We start from the raw sequence: 19,345 nt of genomic DNA on the forward strand, positions 1-19,345 counted from the left end.
GGGAAGATTAAGTGTTTTCGGTTTTCCTTCTTCCAAGACATTTGATTTTATGTTTTCCAACCAGAATTTGCAATGCCAAAGATAGTATATAAATGTTATACCAAATAATGATGCAAGGGCCATAAACTCACAATTTCAAGACTACATTTTATTCATTGAAGGATCAAAAAAAATTACATTTCAGAACCTGATTTTTATGCAATATTATATTCTCCAAGTCCACATGGCAACCTGAATTTAAGCCTGCCCCTCTATACTGAATGCCGCTTCTTCCAATCTAAGTGTGAGCTTGCAACTACAGTGAGGGCCCAAGGAAAGCCTAATACAAGCCCTGAATTGTAAGACATAAGCCCCAGAAATGAATTGTGGGTCTGCAGCAGTGAACGCAGACCTTAGGTAGGTGAATGCATGCCCCAAAACATGAGTGCGGACCACCACAATTTGAACACAGGTCTGCAATTATTTTTCAGATTTCAAAAGACGCCCAGACCTACCTGATACAATGAACTGCAACCTTCCCAAGTTGAACCGCAGTTTCAATGCTTGATCACAGGCCTTCTAACTTGCACAGAGGGCTTCCAAATCCGAATACAGGCTTCTTATCATGCATGCAGATCCCCAGAAGATGATCGCGGGTAAGAAGGAAGATCCAAACGCTGATACAGGTGATTTCCAGAGCCTCACCAAATGCGCAATTATTTCCCAATGCAAACCAAAGGGTCATGTATTGTAATTGCAGCCGCAAAAACTCTTCAGAGAAAGACAATTTCTTTAGCATGAATTGACTTCTCAGTCATAGTTATCACAGAGGAGAAATTATGACAAATTGCTTTACCTTAGCCACAGTAGATCATTCACACTAAATACTTACAACCACAATGATCCAAGCTACAGAAAGACAATGATAATTCTCAGAACTTAATCCACAATACCTTAGCTATTGGATTAAATGCACCAAGCAAAATCAAAAACCCTTATACTTCAGCAACAGCATAGAAATCAACCTCAGCAAACTCTTCACAAACAACAAAGAAAATAGACAATCAATTTCTTTTTCCTTCATAATGAGCTCATACTTATAATCCCCAAATGGCGCTTAGTTTCCCAAAGATAACTCCACTTAAAAAGCTTCATCAACACAGCATCACTTTATAATATTAAATATAATAAAGTGCCCTATGATAATGTAAACTTAATAATTAATTAATAAATATGAGCCCATGCACTAAATAGCCCCATCCAATGCAGCCGATGAACAACTTCCAGCATCACCAACTGCTCTACCAAAGATGGAAATTGTCCAAAAACAAACTTACTAAAAATAGTAAGTCCACAACTGAGACCCTCAAATCTCATTGTTAGCTCATGAGGGTCACTTGATGAACTGACTCAATCAACTATAAATACTTGCGGGACATTACAATATTTGAGATATTTGTTGCTACATTTTCTAATCCTTTAATATGATGAGGCTACATATATGAACGATCTTTTATATGAAGAGCTACGTCTTTTTGAGTTCATGAAGAACCTTCACCATTGGCTAATGAAGAGACCATTCATTGATATTGAAGAGTCAAGACAATGAAAGGTCAACACAACTAAGGGGTCTTCACTTTGTAATGACAAGATAATAAAGGATCAAGGCAATTTTATACATTCTCTAGGTGTAATTCATAGAGATACATGGAGATTGAATAATCATGTGTTTAAGACTAATTGTACTTCAGCCTTTTGTATTTGCACAATAAAAGAGATTTTTGTTTTGTGTGGTTAGGTTTTACCCCTCAAGTTAGAGGATTTTCCGGGGATAAATGCTGTGTCTCATTTTTCCTACTCTGATGTTTTGCTACTTATTTTCATTCCTGATCTAAGACATTAACATACTTCACCTCGTAAAGTTCAAATGAATATTGGCATTGAAGCTTAAACTGAAAATCAGTACAAATAAATCAAAAACGTCTCCCAACAGCAACAAAAAAATCAGGGAAAAGAATTGGTCAAATTTGAATGGGGATCTTTCATTTGGTCCGAAAACTTACACATCCAACTTGGAGTTGTTCTATATATCAAAAATTCAACACTGAAATTAATATTGAAAAATCACTATAAATTTAATTGTGTAAAAATTAAAAATAATTCTAATCACAACCACATTTTGATTAGCTGCTTGCAAAACAGCCAGGTATTAGATGAGAGGAAAACAATTCCATAGCTAAAATTTACAGAATTTGCATTCCATCATCCAATGGCTTATTTTCTACTATTTTCTATGCTTCAGTGTTGGGTCAAATAAAATTTTCATGACTCATTTGTGAAAAGATAGTCCTTCAAATATTACCCTTCGTTTTTTAATTGAGAAAAAGTTACTTCTTGCTTGTTGGTTGCATATTCTCTTTTGAATCATTGACAACTTGATCTTTAGCTTGAACCATGGAGAATCATTTAAAACAAGGTTAAATAGTGAATTACCTCCTTGAATTTCTAGACACCCAGAATAATAAATTGTTTGCATCTCAAAAAAGCAGAACAGACATTGATTTGTAATAAGCAAGTTCAACATTATACAAGTCTTACACAAGCACCTAGAGGATGTCATATTTCAATGAGTGTACAACATAAGAAGAAAAAATAAAGGCATAAAATTGATGAAAACATGATACAATTCCATTTCAGAGATTGAATTCATGGAGATATAAATTGAAGGCAATAAACCAGTCAAATATCATTATATTATACATACAACAATACCTCTAACTTCAGGTGCTCTTCGGAAAAGTTCGAGTTCATCTTTAAGTTGTCCCTTGCTACTTACTAGCCTCTTTGCAGCCTGATTGAACATTCATTTACTCATCAAAAAACTTGTGAAAATGATGTACTAACCGACTAGACAATTGTACATGTAATCCCTAAATCAATTGTATTATGAAATAATAGAGATATTGAATACTGTGTACAATGACTCCAATGACTTTGATGTTCTAAAATAAATACAAAATTAAACTAAGTTCAACTAAAATAATTTTATTTAATAGAAACAAATTTTTCAATTCAAATTCTATCATGCTTATCATTTTTGTAATTAAGTCCAATTACACAAAGTATTACCTCACAAGTTGTGAACAAAAATTATGTGTTAGATACTAAATAATCTCGCAATTGACAAATTCCACCAATCTAATTGGCAATAAAAATACTACCTGGCTGGGAAATTTTAACTCATCATACAATACCAATCATGTAATGTAATAAATAGAAATGCATGAAAAAAGACAAAAGATGCAAATGGAATAAGAATAATCAATGCATAAACAGATTACTTTCCAGCAAAGCGAGAATTATTATAATATGATTATTCCATAACATGGGGGATACTTTACAATGATAAAAAAAGAGTAGCACCTAGAAACCATCATCCTTTGCCAGTTGCCAAGAAAACTAATGTTCTATATTCTCCGATTGGGTGCCACCATTATTTTTATAGAAAAACATAAACAAAACAACCTAAGAAGGCAGGAATTGATATTCTTATAAATAGAAGCTCCAAAATTATAAACTTTTAGTGACTTCTTTTAGCACTTCCCTAGTTGTGATAATACATTCTTCGTATTGTTCCTTTTGGTGTCCTACATTTTGTCACCACAAAATGTAGGTAATAGTACGAAACTTTTTCAAACTAGTTTCACACTTCTCTAAGCTTATTTCATTATTTAATTGGTTTGTATTGATCACTCAAGCAACATCAATTGATATAATGAATCATCTTACTGAAGGCTTTTGCCAAGTCTTTTGCGTTTTTTCTTCTTGTCGAGCCTATGCTTAATTTCTAAGCCCTTCATTGTCCTTTCTTTCATTTTTTAGTTTGTGTTTCTTGATTTTTAGTCCTTTGGTTTTGCTCAAGTCATTGCTTTCGGTTTTCCCTTCAGTTTGATCTATCTTAGGGCTTAATCTGAGTTGGCAATCAAAAGATATGACCTATTTAGTGCCCAAAAAGTGAACCTTTTTTATGCAACTGCACGAATTAAAAATCATGTTATATTTTTTTATTTGACACTTACTTTTTGAAAAATATACCTTAAATTCACTTATGCTATGTTTTTAAGTTACTTTATCATTTAAATTTTCACTTAAAGTAACTATAGTGCACTTTATGTTATATTTTTTAATTTGAGTTTGCTTTTTGATTTTTCACTTAAGTGACTATATTAACTATATCGTTCAATTTAATTTTTGATATTTAAATCAAATGCTCTAGTAAATATTACTTATTAAATGATATTTACAAATTATATTGTTAATATGATAAATGTAAATATAATTTATGTCCCACTTAAGTAATATTTTATCAAAATTAAATTAAGATGTGCTTAATTTGATTACTTAATTTGTGTGCAATATGTAAATGAGAAAATATGCAATAGCATCTAAAAGGTGTGTTTTTTATGCAATGTAAACTGAACTTAAATGTGCAATGACATCAAAAAGTTAAGTTACATATGTTATATGCATATGCACCTAAAATGTGCATTTTTGCCTTGGGTTGCATATGCAACTAAAACATATAGTTGCACCAAAAAGGTGTGTTTTGCACTAAAGACATGCAAACACATTTCATAAACCCGTTTTTGGGCAAAAAAAATGTTTTTAAAACATGCATATGCACTAAAAAGGTGTGTTTTTGCCTTGGGAGAGCCCATTATATTTTTTAAAAACATATAATGGTCTCTAAAAGGTGCGTTTGGGTCTATATTACATATTTAAAACATGCAAACCCCTCCAAAAGGTGCGTTGTGCATTTAAGCATATGCATTTGCCTTCCATAAACCCATTTTTGAAGATTTGAGGCAAAACTTCATGCATGTGCCCACCAAGAACCTGTTTTTTATTGAAACTTCCAAATCTCTTCAAACCAAATAGATGGGATCTTTGCTATAGGGTTGTTTTTGCATTTGAATGCATTTCAATGCATTTTGCATCCCTATACACATCAAAAACGATTCTTTTTAACCTATTTTCGAGTCACGTTTTGGACAAAAACGCCCAGATTTGGGCCATTACAATCCACATTTTTGTCATAAGAAGATGCGTTTGGTGTTTTGGATGAATGTTTTGGTCATTGGAAAGCATTGTTTTGCTCCTCAATGACAAAAACGACTTGTAAAAGTGCAGATCTGAATCACGTTTTTCCCCAAAAACATTTTAAGAACCTGCATTTGATAAAAATGTTGGAAGTTTGAGCATTTTTTGGGCACATTTTTGGCATTGTGCACGGAAACGCCTCTTTCGCTGCTCATTCGAATTCCTCGTTGCAAAGTTTGAAAAGATCTAACTTTGTTTGAGAATTTTTCAAACCTTGGAGCTTCTTTCTCCTTCATTTTTGGCCCACAATCATTATGTAAGTGGACATTTTCCTTCTCGCTAATTAATTTGTATTTATCTTGCTGATTTTGTGCATGTTTTAACTTGATGCTTTACACTTGTTGATTTTGATGCCATGGAAAGTGTATTTTTCCTTTTAAAATGATGAAATGGTTCATTTTCATCTTTTTGGTTTTTTTCCCAAATTCCAAATTTGAATTTACATGTTGAAGTGGCTTTCTTGTTGACGTGTTTGAGTCTTTTGCCAAAGGTATGTTCTTTTCTTTTGAGTTTTGCTTGTTTGCATTTCAATTTTTCTTCATTTGGAAGAAGTTGCAAGTTCTTTTCCAAGAACTTGATCATGTTTCATTTCACTCCAAACTTCTATTTCATGCAAGACCATCATTTCATTCCATTTCCATGTTTTCATGTCACTACACTTCGCATCTCATTCTTCACATGTGATTACATGTATTTCCATTCATCATTCGCATGTACATGTAATCTCATTTTCCATTTTCATTTCCACTCATCTCACTTTTTGCATCCAATTGCATGACATGATTACATGAAAAGTCTTATATGTAATTGCATCTCTAAAACTCGTTTTTGACTAAAAGTCACTTTTTCAAAGCTCAAAAATGTCATGTGCATGTTTTCCCATGTACTTTGACTTCACCTTTCCTCAAAGAAGTCTATAAAGTTCACTTCACTTCAAGTCATATTGCATTTCCATCTTTCCATATGCACTAACACTTCATGAGCAAAATACATGTCATTCCACTTCCCATGTGATTATGCATTTCATCTCATCTGCCATCCACACTTACATTTAAACTCATTCTTCATTCGCATTCGCATTCACATGTCACCTCACTTTCCATTCCTAATTACATGTTGCATTTACATGTAATCCATTTTCTGTGTAATGACATCTTGAAAACCCAAAGCCTTTTAAAAAAAAAAAAAATCAAGAGTTTTCATAAACACGCATTCCCATGCATTCCACCTTTACGTCTTAAAACATATCCATCTCCTTCCATTTTCCACTTCCATAGTTTTTCACTCCACCTTCCATTTTCATCCATTGCATATGTATGTTGTCTCTTTTGAGATCATCTCATCGAGTCTACACAGTATCTAATCCATACTCGAACCTTTGTTGCTGATTGAGAATCAAACTTTTATGGCAATATCCTCTGATGATGTGTTCACGTTTTGGAATTTTTGTGTTGTAGCACAAGGGCAAGAGATGCCCTCACCATCTAAATCTAAGGGCAAAATGAAATACTAGTTTGATAAAGAGTTGGCTCATGTGACTCCATCTCATGTCACATCTATTCTTGACAATGTATTAGACACAAAGATCGGACATGTAGATATGACTGATTTTCTACAGAGAGTAGAAACTCCTGTTGGTCATGAAATGAAATGTATCAAGAGAAGTCATACTCACTTGGTGTCTATGTTTCCCATGGCTGCCATGGAACCTGAGTTTGTTCTTGGATGCGCGAAGCGTTTCAGCCCAAAGTCAAAGATGATCAAGGATGCTGATGGAAAAGTTATTATTAGTCTTGATCAAGAAGTTATCGAGCAAATTTTCAAAGTGCCGCAAATGCAGAATGCATAGATCTAACCGAAGAATCATCTTTGGAAATATGCAATGAGAATAAGGGAGATTATCAGAAGTATGTGAATCAATATTGGTTGGATACCAAGAGAAAAAACTTCTCGAGATGGCCAAAGATCATTCACAGATCTAATTTCAAGGAGTACAAAGATCTTATTATTCTTCTCAGCAGGATTTGTGGTCTTAAAGATTCTACCGATTTTGAACCATGGATGTATAAATTCATCTTCCAAATCATAGAGAATAAAGAAAATATATTTTGGGGAGAAGTAATCAGCACTGCACTTTGTCAACAATTGCTCTATGGGGACTTCAATACCTTTCTACATTAATTCTTACAATTTTTACTGTTGCTACCATGGGATCTTTTTCTAGACTCTCAACCAAAGGAGAGTGTCTTCAAATTCCAGTTTGGGATTACTATAATCAAATCACTCTAGCTAATAGTAAGTTCCATTACAGAAAAGTTCAAGATGCTTTCTTTGGGCATTTCCGGTGTCTGTTTGATAGACATTATCCATCAAATGGGTATGTGATGAAGCTTGGGAGAAGGTAAATCAGTATGGTTGTATCTTTAACCAGTTTCCAACCTTTACTTACAGAAGGGATGGGTACTTTAAAGGTGAGCCATATACCTTACCTAAGTATGCTACTGATGGGATTATTCTAATGGAATTAACCAGACAACTCATGGAAGTTCAATCTGATCAGCATCCTTTACATAGGCCAGGTTTTGGTATTTCTTCTGCCAAACCTTTGGTGATTGGTAATTATATGATCAATTTTGTACATAAAGCAAAAAAGATAGAAGCAGAACTGCAGTTGATCAATTTGAAGAAATTCAAAGCTAGATTTGACTTTGATTACAAAGAAATGAATTCTCAAATCAAGAGGGCTTTTACACATGTTCATTGCATTGAGGATGTTTGGATTGACATGTGGACAAAATTGAATATAATGAACATGGATTACTGCAGATTAACTTTGCAGCAAATCATTGATCTTAACATGCTTAAGATCCCATCAGATTTCCAAATTGAAGATGATGGCAATATTCTTGATCCTGAATATCATCAAGCCAGTTTCGATAAAAGATGTCATTTTCCCATTCAATGACAGCAGAAAGAAGGTACATCTATCCTTTATAGATTTCAATCCATTTTAGCAAACACCAACAAGTGGCTGAAAATTAAAGGCCTAAAAAGGGTTAATCCGAAATTGGGTTTGGATTGTGGAAGTTTTGGTCCTCCTAGAAGGAAGTCATAGCTAGAAGTCACAATTGAAGGGAAGAAAGGGATCTAAATCATCTCAGATCCATGAACCAATTCAGGAATCAAAGGAAGAATCAAACGAAGAAGATGAGGAAGAAGGGGAAGTTATGATCATATCTCCTCCAAGACCTGCACAAACTCATGCACCATCCATGCATGAAGCACCATTTCTGGATGAGATAGATCATGATGTGAAGTCAATACATTGGCTCTCCCTATATCTTCAGCAACTCCTCCCATTTTAACAAATGAACAATATGAACATTTGGGAAGTGTTTGAAGATTTCCCAACTCTTATAAAGGATCAAGTTTCTCAACTTGATACATCTCTGACATGTTTTGAGCTATGACAGAATCCTCTCATCATGCACTTATGAATTCAGTTGTGCAGACTGAATCTTGCTTAGTCACAACGAAGATACAATCAGGATCAATGCCAATAGTCTCCAATGTACCTGCTTCCACAAATGAAAGTTTCAGCTTGCCTACATGGTTGAGCAGGATCACAACGAAAAGAAGGAAAGTGGTTGTACCCCCAACTAACCTTCCTATAAAGAAAATTAAGTCCAAATCTTTGAAAGATAAAATTGTTTCAAAGATCTTAGTTGTCGGAGAAAACCAAGTTTGTAGAGGTTGTTGAGCCACTGGTGGACAAACCTGTTGAAGAGCTTACCCAATCTAATTACAAGTTTACCAAGGTAGATATTGGAAAGTAGTCACAACTTAGTTGCTTACAGGATGCTCAAGATGCACTTGCTAATGTATCAAAGACCAACCATGAATTATGGGAAAAGAAAAATCAACTCAAGCATGATGTTGTTCGCCTAAATGAAGTTATTTGGCAACAATCTTCTCAAAATATTTTTGTTATGTCTCAGACATCCGAGGAAAGAAGGTTAATTGAAGCTACCAAGTCTTGAATAGGAGAAGTCATTTCTGAAGGAGTCCAAGCTATTACAAATATGGTTAACATCCTTAGACGTATCAAAGAAATGATTGAAATGGAGCAAGTCTTGATTTCCTCATTGACTCAAGAAGCGGATGATAGAAAAAGATTCTCAACGACTGGGATGAGATTGTTAAATTTGATTTAGATGCCATGGTTTCATGTGACATTCTTCTGTCATATGAAATGTTCTTCAGATATCAAGAGCTTACAGGCTACAAAGAAAAAACATTGAGAAAACCAATGACAAAATTGCAGTCAGCCCTTGGAGATTTCCAAGCAATAGAAACAGGGATCACATGTGACTTAGAGCAAATGGGATGTCAAGTTCTTGATGAACATGGTAGTCTGATTGCAGTTGAAAGGATGACTTCAGAATATACAATCAAGGTCAATGCTGATTTAGATTCTAAGGATTTCAATTCTCACGCAATGAACAAATTTGCTTCGCATAAATCTTTGGCAAAACACTTGCAAGTTTCTCTGGTGACGAATTCCAACATTGTGTAATCAGCATATGAAGATGCAATAAGAATAGAAACAATATTAGAGACAATGGAGATTTATGATCTTTCTATAGTGCATGATGTTATCATCAAATTCAAGGCACTAAAGAACAATCTTTAAGATTGTTATTTTGTTTTTATTTTTGTCTGTAGATTAAAAAGGATGCATTGCATGAAAAGATGTAATTACATGTAATGCGAGTTGCATGTGTAGTTGCATGTAATCCAATAATTTCTCTTCTAGTTAGACTTGGTCAAAGTTGGTTGAGTTGCTCCCACTTTTTCCTCCATCTTTTTCTCAACTTCTTTGCCTATATAAAAGAGTGTCCTCTTATTGTAAAATCATCTTTTATTGTCTACAAGAGAACTTTGAAGAAATTGTGCATGCATAACTTTGATTGTGTAGCGCCTTTTTGAAAGAACATGAATACAAAGAATCAATTGAGACTTCACTTTGATTGAGTGAGATTGTTACTTGTGCAAGTTAGAATCTTTGTCTATGATTTGAATATGTTATCTTTGGTTTATGTGATCTTGTGTTCTTGATAATTGAGTATAAAATGAGTTAAAAAACAATTGGAGCGAGAGCTTTGACTAGGAGCAATTGTAGAGATATATAGACTAGAAGCTTTGTCTGTAGCTTATATCTCTTTCTTGATTCACAAAATAATTAGGATACCTTTAGTTTTGGAAGTCTTTGTGCCCTATTAGTAAAGCTTATTCAGATAGAATTACAACTGGACTTAGAGTCAAATCGGTACACTTTCAGCTAGCCTTTGAGTTAGTGTTAGTTTATCGGTATCACCGTTTTCATCTTTTAGATAGAAGTGTAGTTAGAGATTTCACCCTGCTCATTACTCGCTCCACGAATAAGTGGATTCTTTCCTGAAAGTTAAGAGGAAAGAATATTGGTAACACCCTTTACAAAAATCTCTCAACCTCTTGCTTACCTTGAGTTGATCCAAGGAATGGTGAGAAGGGGGTGCCTTCCCTTTAAGGTAGGAGAGACTCTGTCTCACTCATTCTAGCTGGTCATCCTATTTTGCGACTGGATTTTTTACCCAAAATTGTCGGTTGCAAAATATCCACCCAACATTTTTAACCTTCTATACTTTGCTCCTTTCAATCTTTCTCTAGGTTTTAATAAACAATTATTCTAGTGATCAGAGATGAGGCATATCAATCCTAATGAGTCTATCAATGTTGCCGCCAATTAGTCTTGCAATTAAGAAGCTTTTGTTAATCCCCTAAAGGGTTATGACAAGAAAGATTTGTTATGAGTTTTAGATTTCAATATTTCAAGCACATTGCCTGTATGTGTTATTATGTAGTGACAAACTATCTCATCTTTCATGCTGATGTGCATTTCTTTCATGCTTCCAATCATCCTTAATCGTGCCTCACGGTTCATGGTATTCTTCTTATTTCTTATTTAATTAGTAGGTCTGAGTGCCCAATTAATTTAGAATTATTTTGAACAGCCAAACCAATAATATCTGCAATCTTACAAATCCTATCTATTTTATTTGAGATTAAAGAAAGATATCTCTCCCATTTGCTTGTTCTTGAAAAGCTGCAAGGACATCTCTCTAAGAATCTTACAGCAATTTTTATTAATCAGTGCATCTAAAAAATATCCACTGACTATTTGTAAAGGAGATATGTGAAGAACAATGAATTTGTGATGTAATGTGATCTTGTGACAGATAATCAAGGAAGCCTCCCTTGAATTATTTAGCTTCTTGTATTAATGTTTTAAAGGACTAAGAAATGAGCTATTGATTTGTAAGTTCTCCTATTCACCTTCTGACAATGATTCCCTTCAAAAATTGCCTCTATCAACATATATTTTCAAGGTAGAGGAGTTTGAAGAGATAACAATGTTACAAGGAGCAGTTGCAGACACTGATGGCTAATAAATAAGTCATACTATAAGAAAATCCCTGATGAAATAACAGGTTCATAATGCCAGCTCAGTATCAACATAATCTACCATGATCATTGGTGAAAGAACTATGATCTTCTCGAATGACTTGCCCGATTTCAATAGAATAACAGATTTACCAATGACAATCCACAAAGCTTGGATACTCATACTCAACCTTAATATCCTTCTATTTTTGTTTCATCTAGATAACCTGTTTGCAACAAGCTGCAGCTGCAATGTATTCCACCTATGTTGAAGATAAAAAAATTGAGGCCTGTTAATTACTCAACCAAGATACACAACTATGACTAAGGAAGAATGCTCCAATCTGCATATATATATATATGTACATATATATATATATATATATATGTACATATATGTATGTACATATATATATATATATATGTACATATATATATATATATATATATACATATATATATATATATATGTACATATATATATATATGTGTGTACATATATATATATATATATATATATATATATATATATATAGTCTTGGATAGCACAAACCAAAATCATAGTGCCCTTTAGATATTGGAATATTCTCTTGACCACTTACACATGAGTTTACTTTGGTGTTACCTGGAACCATTCCACCAAGCCAATTGCTTGCATAATACTAGGCCTTAAAGAAACCAAATATAATAAACTTCCAATTATGGACCTTTATAGAGTTTGATTACCCTCAAAAGATTCATCATCCTCACTCGATTTGCATTATGTAACCATGGTAGTGCTCCTTTGATTACATTCTTCCATCATGAATTTCTTCGACAATTCCTTAATATACTAGGTTTGGGGAATAAACATCTCCTTATCTGATTGGAAAATTTGCAACCCAAGGAAGGAAAACTCAGAAAGCATCACATTTTGAACTTCTTTTGCATGTTCATGGAAAACTCATGGCACATCTTTTCACGAATAGCTCCAAGATGGATATTATCCACATAGACCACAACAATCAACAGATGGTCTCCTTAATTCATGATATAAAGATTTTTGTCCACAATTCCTCTATTGAAGCCTTTTTGTTGAAGATATTTGTTTTGTCTTGAGTACCAATCCCTCAAGCTTCTCTTAGCCCATAAAGTGTCTTCATTACAGTCATAGGCCCCATTCTCCGATAGAATGAACACTTTGTGTTGTTCAACATACACCTATTCCTCCGATTTGCTATTTAAAAAGGTTGATTCTACATCCATTTGCTAAATTTAGAGAATTCTTAAAACTCGCAAGGGCTAAAAACATCTTTAAAGCCTCTAACAAGCAACACAGGAAAATGTTTCTTCGAAAGCAATTCCTTCAACTTGAGCATATCTCTTGCATAAAAATCTTTTCTTGCTTCTCACAACTTGGCCATCCTCATTTAGCTTGTTCCTATATGTCAATCAAATTCTTATCCTTAGGTCTTGGGACAGGTTCCCAAGTTTCATTCTTCCCAATTTGATCCAATTCCTCTTCCATAGCCTTTACCCAATGTTTGTCTTCACTTGATTTTGTAAAGTTCTTAGGTTTTATTTTGCACAAGAAGCAAACTTTGCATGTTCTGATATACTGCCCAATCTTCTTCTCATCTGAACTCGTGTATTTTTGTACTGAATAATCAAGCCTTGTGGATGGTTGTTTTGAACAAGTCTAGATGATGTTTTAGGGGCATTTGTGTATTTTTGTAATTTCTTCTAGTTTTTTTCTTCTTCTTGAGTCATTTCTCTTTAATGTATGTCATCACCTACTCAAAAATTTGTACTTTCAACAATTTTGTACAACCTTGTGAACTTTGTAAGTTTTAACCCCTTGTCAAATATCCAAGGAAGATACCTTCATCGCACCAAGAATCAAAATTTCCCAAATCTTCATTGTCTCTTCTTATATAGAACTTGTTCTTAAGTACCTTGAAATACTTCACAGATGCAAGCCTTCCCTGATCTGTGAATGTCCACTCTTTGGCATACTGTGCGATGGCTTCGGGCAGACAAAGACTTATCATTCTTCTTTCTCCAAACCTTAGTGTGTTTGAATGGAAGGAAGTGATACATATATTGTATGCATATTGATTTAAATACTATTGCATGTTATTATCCAACCCTACTATTTGAAAGAGTATATATCTATATATGTATGTATGTATGTATTAATGTTTGGTGTTAGTTACCAAGTCTAAATCCAAGCTCATATCATTTACAAGAGATGTTTCATTTGGTAAAGATAAAACCATAGATCTAACTTGTTGCAATTGTGATGAAAAGCAAATTCTACGGTAAATTCATAAGGGGACATTACAATTATTAAGGGAAGTTGTTACAGCTTATTGTTGGGTGTGTTCAGTATGATTTGGCAAATGATTTTTGAGCATCTACTTATTAGGTAAACCTATTTCAGCATACTAACAAAGCATTTACAGACATGTACCAGTATATTCTTCAATTGTCAAGTTATATTGTTGTTTCAAGCTTGGTAGGTCTATTCATGGTTTGGGGAAATGTTCCAAAGTCAGACTCAAACGCAACTCATCAGCCCAAAATTTTGACTCAAACTCAGAACTCGGCAAATAGCAAACCTCATAATGACAAAAAAATTCAATGCATTTATAGATCATATCGATCTGATTTGACTATCAATCTATCATTGTTCAAACATTATACCTCTCATATGACCGTCAAACTCTCAAAACTTGAAATTTCAGTGGCTATATATATTATGTTCAAGAACCAAAAAAGTCTAGGCTTCGTACTTGGGAGTCAGAGCCTACAACTTGGGTGTCTTGGAGCAGGACAACGCTGAGTACTCGGCTAGACTAGACCAAACTCAACTTGTAAGTACTAGTTGACTTACCTTGTCGACCCTAAGGAATTGTGATTTGGGTTAGCCCTATGAAGTACTTGTTGGGGCCTCAACCCTTGATTTAGTGTACCTTTTAAGGTGTTTCGGTAATATAATTTCATCCCCACTTATATCAGCAATATTTATCTTTAACACCATTTTGTAACAATGGATATATACTAACTCACACGTTTTGATTTCGAATTCGAGATCATTGATCATAAAATTCGAATGAAATTTGGCAAGGGTAAAAATTTGGAAAAAAAAAATAGACTTTAAATTTTAGTGTTATATATTTATGTATTTTTAAATATTACTAATATAACCACAAAATTGTCAAAACAGTTTAACAATGCTAAACAATTTAACTAAATAACTCACTATCAATTTAAAATAAAATACCATTATATTTAATATCATAAAATTTGGATGAAGTTCGGAAAGGAGTAAAAATTTGCTGAAATCCGAATCTCATGGATGAAATTTGATGAATCCTTTGACTTAGGATATATATATAAAATTTGTCATGCTTATGTGTTGATAACATTATAACATTGGATGGTAGTACTGATAGTGATTTACTCTTGTTTATTGTTGATACTTACCCCTTTAAATAGCCAATGATTTATGTTTATTGTCAAAGTTACCGATTTGGATGTGGATTCCGGAAGCCAATACGAGATGCGGGGATTTTTTTTTTGGATGCGAATGCGGAAGGAAGCGTGTGTGTGTGTGTATGTTTGTGTGTGTGTGTTTGTGTGTGTGCAGGGAAAACAGTTATGGATTTAACATTGCAAAGAGGATAAATCAAGCCATTAATAGATCTTGTTTTGCTCACTTCTGATGTTGTTCATATCATCAATGGCAAGATAATCCAAACAGCAGGAGATCAGGCAAAGAATGGACAATAAAGTGGGATGCGTACATGCAACTAGGCAGTGGCTTGTGTTAACCAATGGATGGCCCAAGTTTCTGATTACAAAGTGAAGGATGTCGTAGAAGTGCATACTGAAAATCATGGGAAGACCTCCTTTCAGTAACATTAAATAGATACATCCAATGAGGTTGCAGTTTCTGATTAATAAATGAGTGTGTGTTTCAGCTTGAACAGTATATCCATTTTATCAAGTGCATCATCATGTCTAGCTGCCATTGGGCCTGCGGATGCTCCTGGATGTGTTTGGAAGCCCTGCAGAGTCTTTGGCTTCCAGACGCATCCAGGAGCCTGCGACTAGCTTCTAGCCAACATCCACAGGGCTTCCAGATGCATCCGGCATCCATCCGCATCGGATGCGGAAACCTAGCCTGTAGGAGACGAATCGGTATACTAGTTTATTGTTGATGCCTACCCCATCAAACAAGTGATTTCATCATAATAATCGCCACTACATAAATGGAAAAAGTTGTAGTACAATTTACTATCATATTAATCTTTACCACTAAATAAGTGAATGTCTCTCACTTAACAGTAACACTGAATAAGTGGAAAATACATTTTATCATTTTCGATCTTTTTGAAAGATCCCACCAAGGTGTTTGATGCAAATGTTGATATTTGTTTGATAAGTTCTTTGATGGCAAATAGAGCTAAAGTTCCATTTTTTATTTTGTTGGGTTTTCTAGCTTTTGAATTTTTTTGTATTTTTACAATAATGAATGCAAACAAATGCTACAGCATTGGCTGAATAATGAATACTGAAAATACCTTGATCAATAAGAAATATATTCTGCAAATTAACGCTCAGAGGACAGAATGGTATATTCAATTCATTACTCAAATCTAAAGTCATTAGTAAATACAGTGAAGATCATACCAGGCTGGCAAGCATCAATTGATTAAATCTGAAGTAAATAAAACTGAAATACAGCCCAGAAAACCACGTTAGGAGACTTCTAGGATAAGCATTAACCTTCTGGACAAGTCTGACAACTCTTGAAAGCTGAATGATCACTGTATTATAGTTGATCTGATACAAACTTATTGTGAGCTGCATTCCAGTCTGGAGATAATTGGTTTCCCACTCTATTGCATGTCGTTAGCTTCCACAGATGATATGTGACCAGATTTGAACACCCCAGGCAACGTTTCAATTCTCAATCCTCCAGATCTTTGACTCATAAACCTGCATTGCTCTGCAAGGCACTATTCCTTGGAAGAATGGTCTGCTGCAACAAAATCAAAACCAAACTCCTCTCCAATAAATTGTGCATTAGCTGGATGAGTGAGAGCCATGTCCCACTCAAACTGGGCTCAAGAGGCTATGTTCTCAATCCCAAGTCTGCTGCAAATTCCAAATTACAGACTCCTATTCTATTCATGTAATTTCTTCAAACAATTGGAATGAATTCTGAATGAAGTCTTCCTTTTACTTTTAATTTCTCCTCAATTGCAAATGCTGCCCTCATAATCTACTTTCCCTTCAATCGCACTTGAACTTTATTAGAATTATTTCTCTATGAAAAGTTCAATACTTAGCAAGGAATAAATTCATATTAATTTGGCATCTACTTTATTTCATAACACCCCCATATCTAACCCTAGGTAAGTTGTATTATTATAACATATTGCTTTGTAAAGTGCTTATAACATCACTTTATTAATAATTTATTAAAAAAGTAGGATTTAATAATGTATTTCCTTACTTATTAATAAAATATAATCTAGAGCTCAGATTAACATGTTGTTCAAAGTGATGATCCTTACTGATGATTGAGCCCTTGCCAACTGACTAGCAATTTCTCCTCAATTTTAGGAACTCACCCTAAATTTTAAGAAACGCCAAGAATTGCTCCATATTGATTCCAAGAGCCCCTACAATACTTTGTGAACCTCATGATGTGTCTCTTAACCATCCTATTGGCCTACAAGAACCCAAGTGATAGGCTAACCTCCAAATATCTGCTAAGCAGTCTAATGAGGGGACATGATAGTCCTCCCCTCTCAATGTTGCTTGCCAGCAAGCAACTGTAAAGCTAGGTGCTACAATATAGTATCACCTTCCTAGATGGCATCCTTCAATGGTACATCCCTCTGGTGGACCAAGTACTCCTTGATAAAGCTGCTCCTCAACCTCCTCTCCCTCAACTCCACTACCTCAGCAAGAACTAGAACCAATCTACCCTTCTCATCCAGTGAAGGTAACTCGGTTGAAGGTATGATGTACTAACCCAAAGCCTTCTTTAAGCATGATACATGAAATACATTATCTATATTTCATCTAGAAGGTAACTCAAGCTTGTAGGCACCCTCTCCAATCCTCCTCACGACTTTGTATGGCCCACAAAATCTCGGCTTAAGCCTCCATGTCCTAGTCTTCATAAGAGTATTTTGTCTATACTCATAGGGTTGAAGATGAGGTAAGACCATAGTCCCCACCTCAAATGACCTCTTTGTCATGTGATGGTTTGCGTACATTTTTTATCGATTATGTGTGTTTTTAATGTTATCCCTAAGTCACTTGAGGATTTCCTCAAAATCATGTAACATAACACACACTCTCTATCATTCAATGCGAAACCCACAAAAGAAAATGCACCATAGCCATATCTAAAGGGAGTCATGCTGACAAACATATGGCAAGTACTCTCCCAAAAATAGCCAACATACCCATGCTCTTTGTTGTCTCGAGACATAATTACACAAGTATCTCTCAAGCCACTAATTAGCTACCTTGATCTGTCCATTGGTCTGAGGGTGGTAACTAGTACTAGCTGCCAACTCTATACTAACCAAAATAAATCCTGCCAAAATACACTCATGAAATTGTTTTCTCAGTCATTCACAATGGTTCTAGGGAGCCCATGCAATCTAACACCTCTTTGAAGAGCAACTCTGCTACTTCTGAAGCTATTAAATTGGCTGCAATGGGGAAGAAATGAGCATATTTTGTATCAACAACAATGTAGATACAATCTCTTCCCCGAACCCTTAGAAGCCCTGTAATAAAGTCCATAGAATTCCTTTCCCGCTTCTTCTCATAGATGGGCAATGGTCGCAGAAGACCAGCTAGAAAGGTGTGCTCTAACTTGTTTTGTTGACAAGTCACACACTCATGCACATATCATAAGGCATCACCTTGAGGACCTTCCATGACAACCTCTCTTCGATATGTCTTCAAGCCTTGAAGTACCCTTGATGCTCTACAACTGGTCTATCATGAATTGCAACACCTATTCCTTAACCTTTGATCCAGAGACTAAGTAGATCATGTTTTTATAATATATCACATCATCACTCACTATGTACTTGTAGTCCTATATCAATTCATCCATGATCTCACAAGCAAACTAATTTTTGGAATACTCAACCAATAGTTGAGATTTCCAATCCACTGAAATCCCACTCAAGGAACATATGGAAGCAATTGTGGGTCTCCTCCATAATGCATCAACAATATTTTTCTTCCCCTTGACACACTCAATGTCAAAATCATAAGCTTGTATCCTACTAACCCATTTTCATTGGAACTCATTTAATTCTTTCTATTCCAAGAAGTATTTTAGGCCATTGTGGTATGTCATCACCACAAACTTACAACCCACCAAATCTTGCTAAATTTTGCCAACGCATGCATCACGGGAAGCATCTCCTTATCATACATAAAATCTCTCATTATCTCTCAACTTCCTAATCTTGTAGGCTATATGATGGCAATTTTGCATGAGAACCACTCTAATCCCCTCTCCTAAAGCATCACACTCCAACACGAAGGACTGAAAGAAATCTAGAAGGGCCAAGACTGAGAAACTACTCATAGCCTGCTTAAGTCTATCAAACACAACTTGTACCTCCTATGACCATCTGAATACCCCATTCCGAGTAAAATCTTTCAAGGGAATTGCGAGTTGTGAGCACCCCTT

The 19,345-nt window shown here is 34.8% G+C and overlaps 1 protein-coding gene across 1 annotated transcript in view; it reads right to left on the reverse strand.

Annotated features, from left to right (window-relative positions):
• DPE1 (disproportionating enzyme) overlaps window positions 1-19,345 on the reverse strand; it is a 219,586-nt gene that overhangs the window by 135,303 nt on the left and 64,938 nt on the right. Inside the window, exon 5 of the mRNA XM_089804174.1 lies at window positions 2,752-2,830. Coding sequence (XP_089660300.1) covers window positions 2,752-2,830 — 79 coding nt within the window. The remainder of the gene's footprint in view (window positions 1-2,751; window positions 2,831-19,345) is intronic.

This window comes from Cupressus sempervirens, chromosome 10 (assembly GCF_028749045.1).
Source record: "Cupressus sempervirens isolate cs-2001-9-10 chromosome 10, ASM2874904v1, whole genome shotgun sequence".
In the NCBI taxonomy this organism is placed as follows: domain Eukaryota; kingdom Viridiplantae; phylum Streptophyta; class Pinopsida; order Cupressales; family Cupressaceae; genus Cupressus; species Cupressus sempervirens.